Source organism: Cicer arietinum, chromosome 1 (assembly GCF_000331145.2).
Source record: "Cicer arietinum cultivar CDC Frontier isolate Library 1 chromosome 1, Cicar.CDCFrontier_v2.0, whole genome shotgun sequence".
Taxonomy (NCBI): domain Eukaryota; kingdom Viridiplantae; phylum Streptophyta; class Magnoliopsida; order Fabales; family Fabaceae; genus Cicer; species Cicer arietinum.
In genome coordinates this window covers 14126646-14141645 of record NC_021160.2, presented here as the reverse complement: position 1 = coordinate 14141645, position 15000 = coordinate 14126646, and the positions used below count along the sequence as shown (strand labels likewise).

At 30.3% G+C, this 15000-nt stretch overlaps 1 protein-coding gene and 1 long non-coding RNA gene across 2 annotated transcripts; both read right to left on the bottom strand.

Moving 5' to 3' along the window:
- Window positions 1-2998: 2998 nt before the first annotated feature.
- On the bottom strand, window positions 2999-8974 carry LOC101500381 (beta-galactosidase). The gene is given in 19 exon segments (NM_001279204.1): window positions 2999-3389; window positions 3645-3778; window positions 3859-4064; window positions 4258-4368; window positions 4794-4904; window positions 5004-5113; window positions 5202-5311; window positions 5408-5586; window positions 5889-6053; window positions 6144-6262; window positions 6393-6480; window positions 6608-6713; window positions 6801-6889; window positions 7251-7394; window positions 7559-7651; window positions 7793-7859; window positions 8066-8178; window positions 8289-8384; window positions 8643-8974. Coding segments are annotated over 18 exon segments (2193 nt in total). The 5' UTR covers window positions 8823-8974; the 3' UTR covers window positions 2999-3389; window positions 3645-3672.
- A 1594-nt stretch (window positions 8975-10568) lies between these two features.
- Window positions 10569-11489, bottom strand: LOC113784162 (uncharacterized). Its single transcript, XR_003470181.2, has 2 exons — window positions 11206-11489; window positions 10569-11018 (listed from the first exon to the last, which is right to left on the bottom strand). It is a non-coding gene; the product is annotated as an uncharacterized lncRNA (long non-coding RNA).
- Window positions 11490-15000: the final 3511 nt, after the last annotated feature.

The window sequence follows — 15000 nt, the reverse complement described above, 5'->3', positions numbered from 1 at the left end:
TTTCATGCAAGTGTTGAAAGAGAAAAGGGAAGGAAATTGAAATGTGTTCGATCGGATAACGGTGGCGAATACAGAGGTCAATTTGAAGAGTATTGTAGAGAACATGGAATCAGGTTTGAGAAAATAGTTTCAAAGCCACCTCAACATAATGGTGTTGCAGAGAGAATGAATCGTACGATTAATGACAGAATCAGATGTATGCTCTCTCATGCAAAATTATCGAAATCCTTTTAGAGTGAAGTAATGAAAACTGTAGTGGATTTGATCAATATTTCTCCTTCTATTCCATTTGATGGTGATGTTCCAAGTAGAGTGTGGACAGGGAAAGATGTCTCTTACCGTCATTTGAGAGTTTTTGGTTGCAGATGTTTTGTTCACGTTCCAAGAGATGAGAGGTCCAAGCTTGATAGTAAATTCAAACAATGTATATTCGTCGGTTATAGTGATGAAAGAATTTGGTATAGATTGTGGGATCCGATTGACAAGAAAATTATCAGAAGCCGAGATGTGATATTTCTTGAAGACCAGACTATTGAAGATTTTGATAAAATTAAAAAACATAAACCAAATTCCAGAAGTTACATTGAAAATGTTGCGCCTAAGCCCCCTGCAGAAACTTTTGTTGATGGGGGAGATATACAGGTAGATGATGAGAATGTAACTGATGATCATGTGCCTCACCATGATGAGCAGGTTCCAGTTCAGCCACCAGTCGAGTTTGAGTTGAGAAGATCTACTAGAGAATGTCAACCTTCTCAAAGATATCATCCACATGAGTATGTGATGATCACTGATAGTGGAGAGTCATAATACCATCAAGAAGCTATTACAAATGTGGATAAAGAAAAATGATTAAAGGTCATGCAAGAAGAGATGAATTCTTTGCATGAGAATCACACATTTGATTTGGTAAAGTTGCCTAATGGTAGAAAAGCACTCAAGAACAAATGGGTATACAAGATAAAGGCAGAAGAGAATAGTTCTCAACCAAGATACAAAGTAAGATTGGTTGTGAAAGGTTTTAATCAGAGAAAAGGTATTACTTCGATGAAATTTTTTTACCTGTGGTGAAGATGTCCTATATCCGAGTTGTGCTAGGGTTAGCAGCTAGTTTGAACCTAGAAGTTGAACAACTTGATGTGAAAACTGCATTCCTTCATGGTGATTTGGAGGAAGAGATATATATGGAGCAACCAAAGGGTTTCGAAGTCAAAGGTAAAGAGAAACTTGTGTGTAAATTGAAGAAAAGTTTGTATGGGCTCAAACAAGCACCTCGACAATGGTACAAGAAATTTGATTCTTTCATGGAGAAACATGGGTATGGTAAAACTACTTCTGACCATTGTGTGTTTATCAAGAAATTCTCTGATGGTGATTATATTATTCTCTTATTATATGTGGATGACATGTTGATTGTTGGTCATGACACTAAGAAGATTCAATCTTTAAAGAAAGATTTGAACAAGTCTTTTGCAATGAAAGACTTAGGTCCTGCAAAACAAATTCTGGGTATGAGAATCATTTGTGACAGGAAGAATAATAAATTGTGGTTGTCTCAACACAATTATATTGAGAAGGTGTTAGAGAGAGAAAGACAAAGAAGAGATGAAGAAGGTTCCTTATGCATCTGCAGTTGGTAGTTTGATGTATGATATGGTATGCACAAGGCCAGATATTGCTCATGCAGTTGGAGTTGTTAGTCGATTTCTCTCTAATCCTGGTAAAGATCATTGGCAAGCAGTGAAGTGGATTCTCAGATACCTCAAAGGCACTTCCAAAGTGTGTTTATGCTATGGAGGTGATGAACCTGTGTTGGATGGCTACACAGATGCAGATATGGCAGGTGATCTTGATTCTAGAAAATCTACTTCTGGTTATATGGTGACTTTTGCAGGGGGAGCTGTGTCTTGGCAATCAAGACTACAAAAGTGTGTTGCTTTGTCCACTACTGAAGCTGAGTACATTGCAGCAACTAAAACTTCCAAAGAACTCTTGTGGATGAAGAAATTTCTACATGAGTTATGCCTCAAGCAAGACAAGTTTGTGTTATTCTGTGACAGTCAGAGTGCGATCTATCTCAGCAAGAATTCGACTTTTCATGCAAAGTCGAAGCCTATTGAATTGAGGGAAGTTTTCTACGTTAAAAATTGCGTTTGTCTCATTTATTTTTCTGCCAATTATTTTTGCTTTGGAATTGTATTTTTTGTTTGGCCATTTATTTGCACAGGTGGGGGGAAAATATTCTGCATTATTGAGATAGTTATCGCTAATTATCTCTGGTTTTTTCCCAACAGATCTTAACACTAGTATAAATAAGAATATTTTTAATGCATTCATCACCTTTTATCAAAATGATTCTTTGAGTTTTTCCCGTTCTCAAGCTTTCAAAGCTCTTTTCATTCTTTCTCTCCAAATCCTTTGATTTCTAATAGAGTAAAAGATATCAAAGCTCTTTTCATCCTTTCTCTCCAAATCCTTTGATTCCTAATAGAGTGAAAGATAACTAGAGTAGATCTTTTTCTAACAGAGTGCTTGTGATTTGTTAAAAATCTCTTACCTAAGACTTGTTAAATGCATCTATTCCTTTCCTTTAGAGTTAGATGTTACGGTGGACCACTTTAATATTATGTACGAGTACTTAAAGACATTCAAAACACTAAGACAAACCACAACTCTCGTCATAAGTATAATTTAACGGTCTTTTTGATTTTTACGATTGAGACAATGACTCTATCGATGTTCGTTCGAAAAAATAAATCATAAGGAATGTATTCCCACAAAACTCAACTCGTCAACCGTCACCAATCAGGTCACCATTTTATCCGTAAGGACGATGAGTATCGTTAAATTATACTTTCAAAGAATGTCATCGACCACTATTAGAGTTTCGAATGACTTTTAAACAGTGGTCCACCGTATAATTTCTCTTCCGGTAGGAACCAACATATATATACATATAACTAGTAGAACAAAAGTTATTATGTAAAAAGAAAAGACATACTTTCAATTTGTTCAATACATAACTCCACTGTTGAAACAAATTTATTTATTTCTGGCAGAATGTAGCTAGTGACACTGACACACATTTTGTGTGTCAATCTCAAATATTTATGATTTATGTATATCGGCTCAATAATACATAAAACAATATTATTCAGCAGAATTGTTTGGCTATGTACAGTATACACTATACATCATTTCTGCATCAAATTTCTCTTGTGTATGTGTGTAAATATCTTTCTTTTTTGCCAAGTTGTTTTGGCAATCTTTTGGTGTAAACCTGAACTACTAGAAAAGATGGAGCATCAATGTACTTGAATAACTTTATATTCTGAACCACATTTACTTGGTACTATTTCTTGCAAATGCAGTTCTGCAAAGAAAAAAAACTGCAAGAAAAATAATAAGCAGCAGAAAAAATGATTATGAAGAAGAGCGATACATTACAAAATTAAGTACAAAATGTAATAGCTAAAATCATGGTTTTAAATCGCAGACATGAATGCATTCTTTGATATTAAGGAGAATTGCGGTCAAATGCTGCTGATACAACCTTAATTGCAGTTTCAAAAACATAAAAACATTGATGGTGCGGCCACAATCATGGAAGTGGACCGTTTTTTAAAACCAGATCGTTGCAATACCTTTTCAATAGAATCAAATGAGCACACTTCATGTTCTTTTCACCAATGAAATTCCAGAAGGATCGCCTCCCCATTCTTCAAGCACAACTAAGAAGTTCCCTCTTGGGTTCACCCAGGAGCGAGGAATATGATACCTGTCAAAAGAAGAAAATAGGATCTCATGATCTCCAAGTACTTACATCATTGTTGTTAAGTGAATTATATGGATTCTTACCATTTTTGGGTGGGTTGTCCACAGCTTGTTCGGCATTTTTTATCGGTAAACGTTCCGGCATAATTACAACCACCACAACTTCCACGTGCTATATATGCCGGCCAATGCCGACCAATGCTTTCACCATTTACCCATATTTCACCTTTTCCCATGCTACTCATATCTAGCGCCAATGGATCGTTGCCAGCGGGGGCGTCGAAAGTTGCCTAACAACATTGAAACATTAAAAATGATCACTCATAATTCATGCAGACTCAGTTGATCATCTATAATAGTAACACAGTTGTAATATTACTCTTGATTGAAATATAAGCAAAAAAAAGTATCAACATTTTCAAATACTATTTTTGTTTATATTTTATTTTGGAGGGAGTATATTTGTAGAAAAGTCATTATTACCTTGTACCAAGTCAAAGGTTGTTTTTTCACCAACGATGATCCTTTTGTCCATTGAACAGAGGAACTTCCAATTAAGGTATGAAGGTTCAAGGTTTCCCCTTTCAGTCCAATCTGTCCAATAACATTAACTTTACTGCTGTGCTTCTCAAGATGATGGAAAAAAACATATAAAATATGCTCAACATAGTACATAAGTAATGATAAAATATTTTCTCAGTGTCTACTTAGGCTAATTCCATCCACATTTTTCAATATTCAACAATATTATGCATTCCTATCTATCCAAGAATTGCAGATATTTGTATTTCACCATCAATCTTTGCATCAACAGCGATTAATTTTCAACTTACTCCCTCTGTAACAAAATATATGCAAGAATCTACATGTATTTCAATATCTGGTCCAAATTTGCTGTCTTATATTTTGTTATAAAGGGAGTATATTAACAATTAATATCTCATTTTGCTGTCTTGATTTCAGTTCTATGATGTTGTTTGACTATTTCTTTTAAGCTATGAATATACTAGATGACAGACCTTGTAAGACCATTTCTGTCCAGACAAGTCTCTTGTCCCCTCGTTTAGACCCTTCAACGTTACCGGGCCTAAGACACCAACATTCCATGTTTCATAGTGCAAGCCAACATTCTGGTATTAGTTTGAACATAGAAAATGATTAAAATATACTATTAAAAAGTAAATAAAACAATGTCACATATAAAATGTGATATTAGAAAGAAAACTAACCGAGAGACCGACGGCAACACTAAGTAAAGAAATCTTGTTATTTCCAACCCTCAGCTTTACACTATTACTAAATGTTAATTTAGGATTCTCCAATCCTCCATAAGCAGTTCCTGAATTCATACAAAAGGTGAATATCTAAAATAAAGTAAAGTTGAAATTTTTCTCATAGAGAAAGTGATAAGCGAAAGAGCCGCTCACCCGAAAATTGACCATTAACAAAAACATGCAGAACATGGCCAGCTGACATTGCAGTAAGAACAGGATACTGACCATTCTTTATAAAACCTTCATTAGGACTAATGTTGACACTGAACAAGAATTTTTAAATATATCAATAAATACTCAAAGAGACATTCGAATTATGTATTGTGTTTAAGAAGTTTGAGAAGTTGAAAGATCCTTACTCTGTCATATACCACAAATAATCTGAAGAATCGCGAGTCACCTTGATCTGCTCCAAAAGTGCATTTGCTGTGGTGGAATCATCTATACCGGACGAGGCGGGTGCTTCGTTGTATGACTGCCAATCGAATGCGCTACTCACAGGAGTCATCTTTCTATGGAAGCTTGGTACTGTACCAACCTGGATAAAATTTGTAAATGTTTGCAAATGTTCGCATTTCAAAAAAGACCTTCACATAGTAAATGCAAAGAATTTGTGCTCAGTTCAAACTTTGTAAATGTTTGCAGCTGTTCACTTCAAACTTAATTTTAAGAAAATCAATTTTATAAAAAATCAAGTTTGTTCAAAATCACTTTTGACGAAACTAATCCAAACACACAGTGACATTGATTTCTGCATAAATGATTTCAGCATATAAACCTTCATTAAACAAAAATTAAAATTCAAAACTTATGCTAACATATTCAGCAGTCTCATATTACCTTTGCAGTGTTGAAAACAGCAGTTTTGCAGTCAGGAAGAATACTGATAGACCAAGGCGGTAGGTCGTATTGGCCATTTCCAAATGTAACTTTTGCCGGAGATGTGGTGTCATAATTTGCAAGGAATGCAGCGCAGGCACCAGTGCTCGTCTTGTAAACATGTACCTAACATTGCATTAACAAAATAGATCGAATGAATCTTCGACACAGTAATAATATTGTGCCTTTTATAGTGAACCAGCTCATGGATATTACCTCAAGGTTTTTTCCTGGCCATGACACCGTCGGATCCACAGACACTAAAATCGGCTCACATTGCTTTATTGCTTTATGTAAATTTCTTAGATGCCCCCATTTTGGTTCACTTAGAAGTCCTGATATAATGGTAGAGTTGAACAAACATAGATTAGTGCAAAAAGCTTTCTTATGTTTTGAAAAGATCTTAATGTGTTTAAGAGTCATCCTTCAAAACACGTAAAAAATTTAAACCTTACTACTGCATACCGTATTCATCAATAGGTGCATCGTAGTCATAGCTTGTGGCAATGAAAAGGCCAGCAGATGTCCTTCCAAAATTAGTTCCACCATGGTACTGGAATCAAATATTTGATATTATTAGACACAAATCGAAGTTTTCAGAACATATATTTGTAACCTATTAGTATTATTATTCACAATGAACAAATCAAATATTATGCAGAGAGATAACATAAAAATACCATATAGTAGTTAACATATGAGCCGCGATTTTGTATGAATCTTGCAACTGAGAATGCCACGTCTTGTGCCGGTCTATAAGGGACGGCGCTCCCAAAATCAGTGTACCTGAAAAATATGAAGCACGAAATTAAATAAAGGACCCCAAATGAAATATTTCCGGCCTTAAAGGTAACATTATTTTGTATGACATACCAGCCAGACCAATTTTCAGTCCACATTTTGGGTTTGTAGTTCTTGTTGGGAGTGAAGTTTTCACAGTAATATCCATTGCAGGTATCAATCTACAGAACACAGTAAATATAGATAAGAAAGAAAAAAATGCAAGAGAGAAGAATCAACACATGATTCACTTTACAAAAAGTTGAATTTGAAATTAAATCTTAACAGTTTCTCTAATTTTCTTTTTCTTATGAAAAAAATAGTAAAAGTGTAGAAGATAATAGAACATCAAAATATCATGGCATAGTAAAAGCAACAACCTTAGCACAAACAAAATAAGCATAACACTATTATAAACCCCACCACTAAATAAGTCATAAATTTAAAGGAACAGGATAAGAATTTTAACGAAAAAGACACTTCAAAGCCACACAACACACAAATTATTTTGATCAAATTTATGAAAAAGGAAGAAAAGCTTACAATAGGATCAGGAGCGTCTTCTTGCTTACACATAATCCACGGTACGCCGGTATCTAGACCAATGGCCATTTGAGAAAACCATTTGGTGTAAGCTTTTCCAGGAGCACCAATTTCCCATTCCACAGGTCCATACTCATTCTCAATCTGCCAAATTAAGCATCACAGTTTATTATACATAATTGACTGCATAAACTCTATAGTAAAGAACTGCCATAAAAAAGTTTATAGTAAAAAAAAAAAAAGAAGAAATGTTACCTAAAATAACATAAATAAGAGAACATATTTAAATACCAATTTTCTTTATTTACCTGAGACATAATTATTGGACCACCTTGGCTTTCAAATAAATTCTCTGCTTTCATCATGCTGACAATCTTAGCAGTGAATTTTTGCATTGCTGCCTAACATACAAACATCATGACAAAAAATTTGGACGGTTAGTTAGAAAATTAATTAAATATCTGTAATCAATCAATTATTAACAAATCATCATTAGAATTAATTAATGAAACTACCAAATTGAAAAGAAAAAAAACTCCAACCTTGAACGGCTCGTTGTCTGTTCTGAAAGCAACACCTGGTACATACTTTAGCCAAACAGGAAATCCCCTGCATAAAAAACAGAAAATGTCACCTTTGAGTAATTGCTAAGAATGTTTCTATTCTCATAAAACATCGTTAAAATTACTACTGTAACAAAATATAAGCAAAAGTGAGTCAACAGAAGTTGATGTATTTGGTGCAAATTTTAGACCAAATACATCAACTTTTGTTGACTGAATTCTGTTTATATTTTGTTACGGAGGGAGTATTACCCAAAGTTCCATTCAGCGCAAACGTAGGGACCAATACGCAAGTTAACATAAAGGCCAGCTTGTTGAACCACCTTGACAAACTTAACCAAGTCAAACCTATCTTCAAAGTAATACTGAAAAAATTCAACATTTTTATAAAACATGAATTAGTGAAAAAAACAAAATATATGATATAGAAATTGAAAAAGACCCGTATAAATTGAAAATAAATATAATTCATTACATTTCCAGGAGAAGGCTCATGTCCATTCCAAAACACATATGTCTGAATAACATCAACACCTCCATCTTTGGCCTTTTGAATTAAATCTGGCCACATCTGCATTATGAAACATTATTTGATCAAATTTTATTTCTTTTTTGTCTAGACCATCGGCGCAATCGAAATTAAACTGAGTGATCCAATGTAAACTCGAACTCAAACGTATCCAGCAAAGATATTTCTCCCATTTTACAGAATCCAGGTTTCATAGTCCTTAACACTTGGCGAGTCCACGACATAAATGAATTATAGAAAAATGAAACAAATTATTGAAAAAAAATAGTAATTTGATGCATCATGTTTGATGGAGTGTACCTGAGGTGTGCTTCTTGGATAATGAATAGAGCCAGAGATCAAAATTCTTCTCTGTCCATTAATTACAATAGCTTTATGATCATAAGTCACAGAAGCTGTGACAGAAAAAACAAACAAACACAAAAACAACACCAATCCTATAACCATATAAAACTTTCTCCACCTTGTTAAACTCTCCATTCCTCAAAACTCTCTCAAACCAACAGTGTCTTTTGTTTCTTCACTTTTGCTTGAAACATTAACGGTTTCAAGTTTTTTGCTTGTTGACAATTTTGTCAATTACTTTATACCTTTATTGAGAGAAGTTGTTTTGGTATAAGGTGAAGTGTGTTGGTTTGATGGGTGAGTTGAAGTGAATGGAATAAAAATGCAACTACTTTATATAGATTTAGAGAAGGATAGGAAGAGGAAGGGAGTAATGTATGGGACCCATTTTACTTTTCTTTTCCTTTCTCAACTTACCTTATTCTTCACAAGGAACTACTAAATCCATTATAACATATCCATTGAATGCTGCTAAAGGATCACTTTGGTACACACAATAAATAAAAGACATGATATGATAACTATATCATATTTTATCGACTCATTCACGTCTATTCAAAATTTTCTAAATCAATCCCATATTATTATTTCATAATGTCAAATTATTATTTCTTGTCCAACATCTTTCACATTAATTCCACATTACTACTCAATATGTTTTTATTTTTTTTGTGTGCATTAATCAACTTACTCAATTTCTAAATAAATTTTCCACAGATTTTATACATCGTCCACTATCTTATAGTATATCTCCTATTTAAATATTATTTGTCTACTCAAAATTTTCTAAATTAGTCTCACATTATTATTTCATAATGTCACATTATTACATAATTTTTTAAATTAATCCCACATGATTATTTCATAACGTCACATTATTATTTCATAACGTTTGCCCAACATCTTTCACATTAATTCCACGTTACTACTCAATACATTTTTTTGACTTTATACTTTTATTGTTGGGTGTGTTTGCTAACGACATTCGTCTCACAATGGTACTTCTCTTCTATAAATTGCATATAAAATTGAATATATATTATTGATATAACTACTATATCAATAATCATTTGACAATTGAGACATAAAACTTTATAATAATTTTTAAAAAGAATCTACTTAAATTAAAATATATTCGCGAAACACGCGAGTTAACATCTAGTTATAAGTTAATTTTGAAATTTATCATATCATCTCTTGTTAATTTAAATTTTTATCGTAAATTTGAGGTAAGTTAGAAACCAGTATAATATAATAAGAATAGTAAATAATATATTGATTTAGCCTTATATCATATAATTTAAAATATACAAAACTTGAAATCTAATAAAATATAAATATCAATTAAAAAACAAAAAAAAATAATAATTTGATATAAATTAAAACATATACAAATTATTCATTTTTAAAAAATATGTATGATTTTATCACATAGGTAATTTTGTAATTTATATAATCTAAAAATATAAAAACAATTGATATAGAATATTTAAAAATAAAATTATTATTAAAATATACAAAAATATGAATACTAATTTAATTTTTTTAATATTCAATATAAATTTTTTCAAGTGTTTAAATATAACATATATTATATCTTTATTTTGTTTATCTCACATATATTTAATTTGTCGTGATATTTTTAAATTAAAATTATTTACTTAGTAGTGTCAATAATTTTTTAAAATTATTAAAAAATTTTAATATTTTTTATTAACTTATTAAATAAAATATATTACAAATTAATTTAAAAAATATATATATAATTGTTTCACCAAAATATTTTTTTTATTTGAATAATGTTATCCTATTTGTTATCTTTTGCAAACATACCTTTAATATTTAAAAATGGCTAAGAATAGTTTTTATTTTCTTATAGCATTAGAGCAAGATGAGTTAACATATAAGAAGAGTTGTTACATAATGGTTCTTTAATTAATTAATAAAACAAAAACAATAATTTTCACGTAAGAAGTTGTTAGAAATATTAAATATGTGGGGTTAATAGTAGGACCTCTCAAATTAAAACAAAAACAAAAAACTAAAATATGATTATTGCTTTGACTTGAATCCTCTAGGACCAACTTTATGGTGCAACCAATTGAAGACAAATTATATTAAAGGAGAGTTCTCTCTCTTATGCTGCATACACCATAATTCATTTTAAGATACTATTACTGGTAAAGGGAACCCTTGGATTAATCTATACCTCACAATATTACGGTACACCCTCTGCACTTAATAATTTCTTCTTCTTCTTCTTCTACCATCTTCCCTTTTCCTTTTTGTCTTTCATAGACAATACAAGAATGAGGAGCAAAATCAACATCCCTGCAAGAATGAGATAAAAGGGGAAAGTTAGAAGGAGATATGAAATTGAAAGATCCATAAAAAAAAAATTAATTCGTTTTTTTTTCATCTTTAATATACCACAATTGGAGTGAATTAAACATACACAAGAACAAAAGCAAAGAAAGAAAGAAAGAAAGAAAGAAAGAAAGAAAGAAAGAAAGGGTACCCTTTTAGTGTCTCTCTAAAGATGAGTAGTCAGTCACTTAACATGGAAGGTGGTGCTGACGGGAAAGACACGGTGGTCAGTTGTGTTGCCGCATAGATGTTAAGGCGGCGTGGGGTTTTCGCATTTGGAAGAATGATTAGATGTGGGAAGGTATAGCATGTTACTATGAGAATCAGTTAATCTAATGGCTAATAATTACAGGCATTGTGGACGAATTGTAAATGTGGTCTATTTAGGATTTGGCTTTGGTATTTCTACCAAAATATGACAAGGATGCTTGAATATAGTCGACTTAAGCAATAGCATATCACCAACCTCATTCATTTCTCTTTTAACAAATTAAAATAAATAAAAATAAAAATAAAATAAAAAAACTTAATTTTAATTTTGGTTTTTTATTTTTACCAATTAATAAAATTGATCTCTATTTTAAAAGTCGATAATTTTGGTTCATCTCTCATATTTTTAAATTAAAAAATAATAATTTGATGTATTTTAAATAATGAGATATAATTCCATGATGTATAATTATCCAGATGCATTAATTATTCGTATGTCATTAATTAAATTATAAATATGAAGAAAAAAATTAAAGTTAAAAGTTAAGCTCTTATAGATGTATTATTTCGATTTTATAGGTGTTAATCATTTCACATTTTATCATATAACATAATATTTAAAGTATATCACATCAGCATTTTTTAATTAAAAAATTAAAAAAAGAACAAAAAAATATCGCCTTTTAAAAAGGAAAACTAATTTCATAAACCAATTAATATAAGTGACTAAAACCTAGACCCCTACCATCACTGATAACATGAGAAAAAGAGCTTATGTGCCATATACTATTGTTGTTAGGGCAATTGAAAAGATATGAATGCTTCCTCGGCTTCTTGGTTACACAATAAGAAATTTACTCCTTTCTATTGAATTGTGACTCTAATAGGAAAGCAATGCTTACAAAGGTGCCATAATAAGTTCTTAACTTTTGGTGGAATGCTAAAGCGCTAGATTAAATACAATGCTAAGAAGAAGGAAAAAAAAGTACATAACAGCAAAGCAACAACAAAAAATACAAACCCTTAATTTTTATTTTATATTTTAAAATACATATCTTAAATCAAAACTTTTGAATTTTAGTCAAATGATTATCGACATCCGATTGCTTAAATGCATACAATCCTAATCTTAGGAAAATTGATTTGGTGACTATTCTTCATTCATATTTTAAATCCTCGTTAAGAAGGACAAATTTAAAATAAATAACATGATAGAAAATGAAAAAAAAAAATTAATTGTTTTATTTAGTCTTTTTACTTGATACCAACTAATATCCTCCCACAAGTTTATGACATTTCCTTAAAATTCACTAAAGTTCTCGAGAAGATTTCTTTTCTCCATTGCAAGGTAATGTGCTTAATTGTATTCTCAGTTTTACCATTAAGTTTTGGGCCATCGGTAGTTGCCATTTTGTTGTAGCCAGTGGTCCATGTGGTCTCCCATTATTTATTAAAATGTGAAATAAATATCATTCAAACAATAAAAAATAATTTTTAATTTAAAAAATTAAATTTTTTAATTAAAAAATCTGAAACAAACGCATCTATTATTTTTTTAATGTCATTCATGTGATGTTGTTGCTAATTTTAGAATTTGAAACATAATGAGTTTTTTGTTTACACCTTTGATATTTTTAATTGAATGTCTGTCTTATTTTTATTTTTACTCTTCCTTTTTCCAGTATAGAGTTTGAGTAAACCTTGATCATGCATCATGGTAGATATTCATTTAATAGGATGATTGAAATCATGTGGTACAATAAAAATAAAAAGGACTAAAATGGCATTCAAGTTTTTTATTACTTATTCTTTGACTCTAAATTAGAGATGGGGAAAAACAGTATCTACTAATATGTGGATAAAATCTCTAACGTACACGAAGTAGAGCTTAACGGGTACTTGCAGATAAAAGTAATGAATATTTTAATTATTTGTTAATTAATGAATATAGAGACGGATGTAATGATATTTGTGTTTAAGGATATTGGTATCTAATAATAAATTCCTAAAATTGATATATTGTAATTATTTTTTTATGCACTGATGTATTAATAGTTTTTTTTAATAAATTTTTTTTATATATTTTATTTATTTGTTAATATATTAAAAAAATTATGTATTAATATTTTTATTTAATTGCAGTTTTAGTTCTTTTATTTTCACCAATTTAAAAAAATGGTCCTCATATTTTAAAATCCAACAATTTTGGTGTCTCTCTCGGACTTTTTAACGAAAAAAAATAATGATTTGATATATCTTAAATGACGTGACATATGATCTCATGATGTTGAGCTATATAAATTTATTAATATATTATTAATTAAATTACAAAAATGAATTATTTTAGAAGTTGAAAACAGAGTATTTAGAGAGTTTTATATTTTCACAAATTCATATAATTGGTCCTCCTATTTTAAAATCTGACTCTTTTAGATTTTTTTAACTAAAAATTAATGATTTGATATTCTTTAAATGACGTCACGTTAGATCTTATGATGTACAAGTATATAAATTTGTTAGTTATTTATTTGTTATTAATTAAATTACAAAATAAATTATTTCTGAAATTGAAACTAGAGTTTTTAGAGAATTTTATTGTAACTTCAAGGGGATTAATCATTAAACATCATTGTATTATATGCAACATCATTTAAAATAGGTCACATACTTTTTAGTAAAAAAATCTTAGGGAGTGACCAAAACTATTGTATTTTAAAGGCACAATTGCTCATGCGTCTCTTAACTTAATTTTATATAACACTTCAGTCATTTATCTTTCTTTTTTCGATTTGGTGTTTTTTTTAATGTTATTACATAAATTCAAAAATATAAAGAATAAAAATATGAGTTTATTCGAAGATTTGAGTTATAAATTTGAAGAAATTTGCATTATATTGAAGATGATAGTTAATTTTATGATTTTTATTTAAAAATTTGATGAATTTTTATAAAATAATGATAACATTGTTAACATTTTAAAACATAAAAGATCAAATTGTTTACTTAAAATTAAATAAATAACCAAATCAGGAAGAAAACAAAAAGATAAATGACTGAAGTGTTATCTGAAATTAAGTTAAAGGACCGTATGAGCAATTATATATATTTTAAAATAACAGAACTAATTTTATGAGTTTGTAAAAAGTAAAAAACTAAAATTGTAATTAAACTTAATATTTTTGTGTGTCGACAAAATAGGAAGAAAAAAAAAATCTACATAACTGCAACACTGGTGGAATTTTAAAAACTCATACATTTGTTGAGAAACACATATATAAATAGGTACATTTATTATTTTTATTCAATAAATATAGTAATAGAATACAATAGTAGAATAATACTATCAGTAATCGTGACTCGTCGTGAGAGTAGGGATGGGAATAGGCTAGGCCGTCCAGCAGGGGTCTATGGTCTGACCTACTTATGGTCTGGTCTAGCCTATTTAATAAAAAGGTTAGGCTCAGGCTATTTTTAAAGCCTATTTATTTAAATAGGTCAGGCTCAGGCTTATAAAAAAGCATATTAGACCTGATAGGCCGGCCTATATATATTTAATTATTTATTAATATTATTTTTTTATTATTATATTAATAATATTGTTTCATATTTAAATTCTATTAATTAGGCAATCACTCAATTCCATATTCGGTAGCCATTACGTATTTGATAGTCGTTCCATATTCGGTAGTCATTCAATTAGTCAATAACTCAGTAGTCATTCCATATTTGTTTGAGA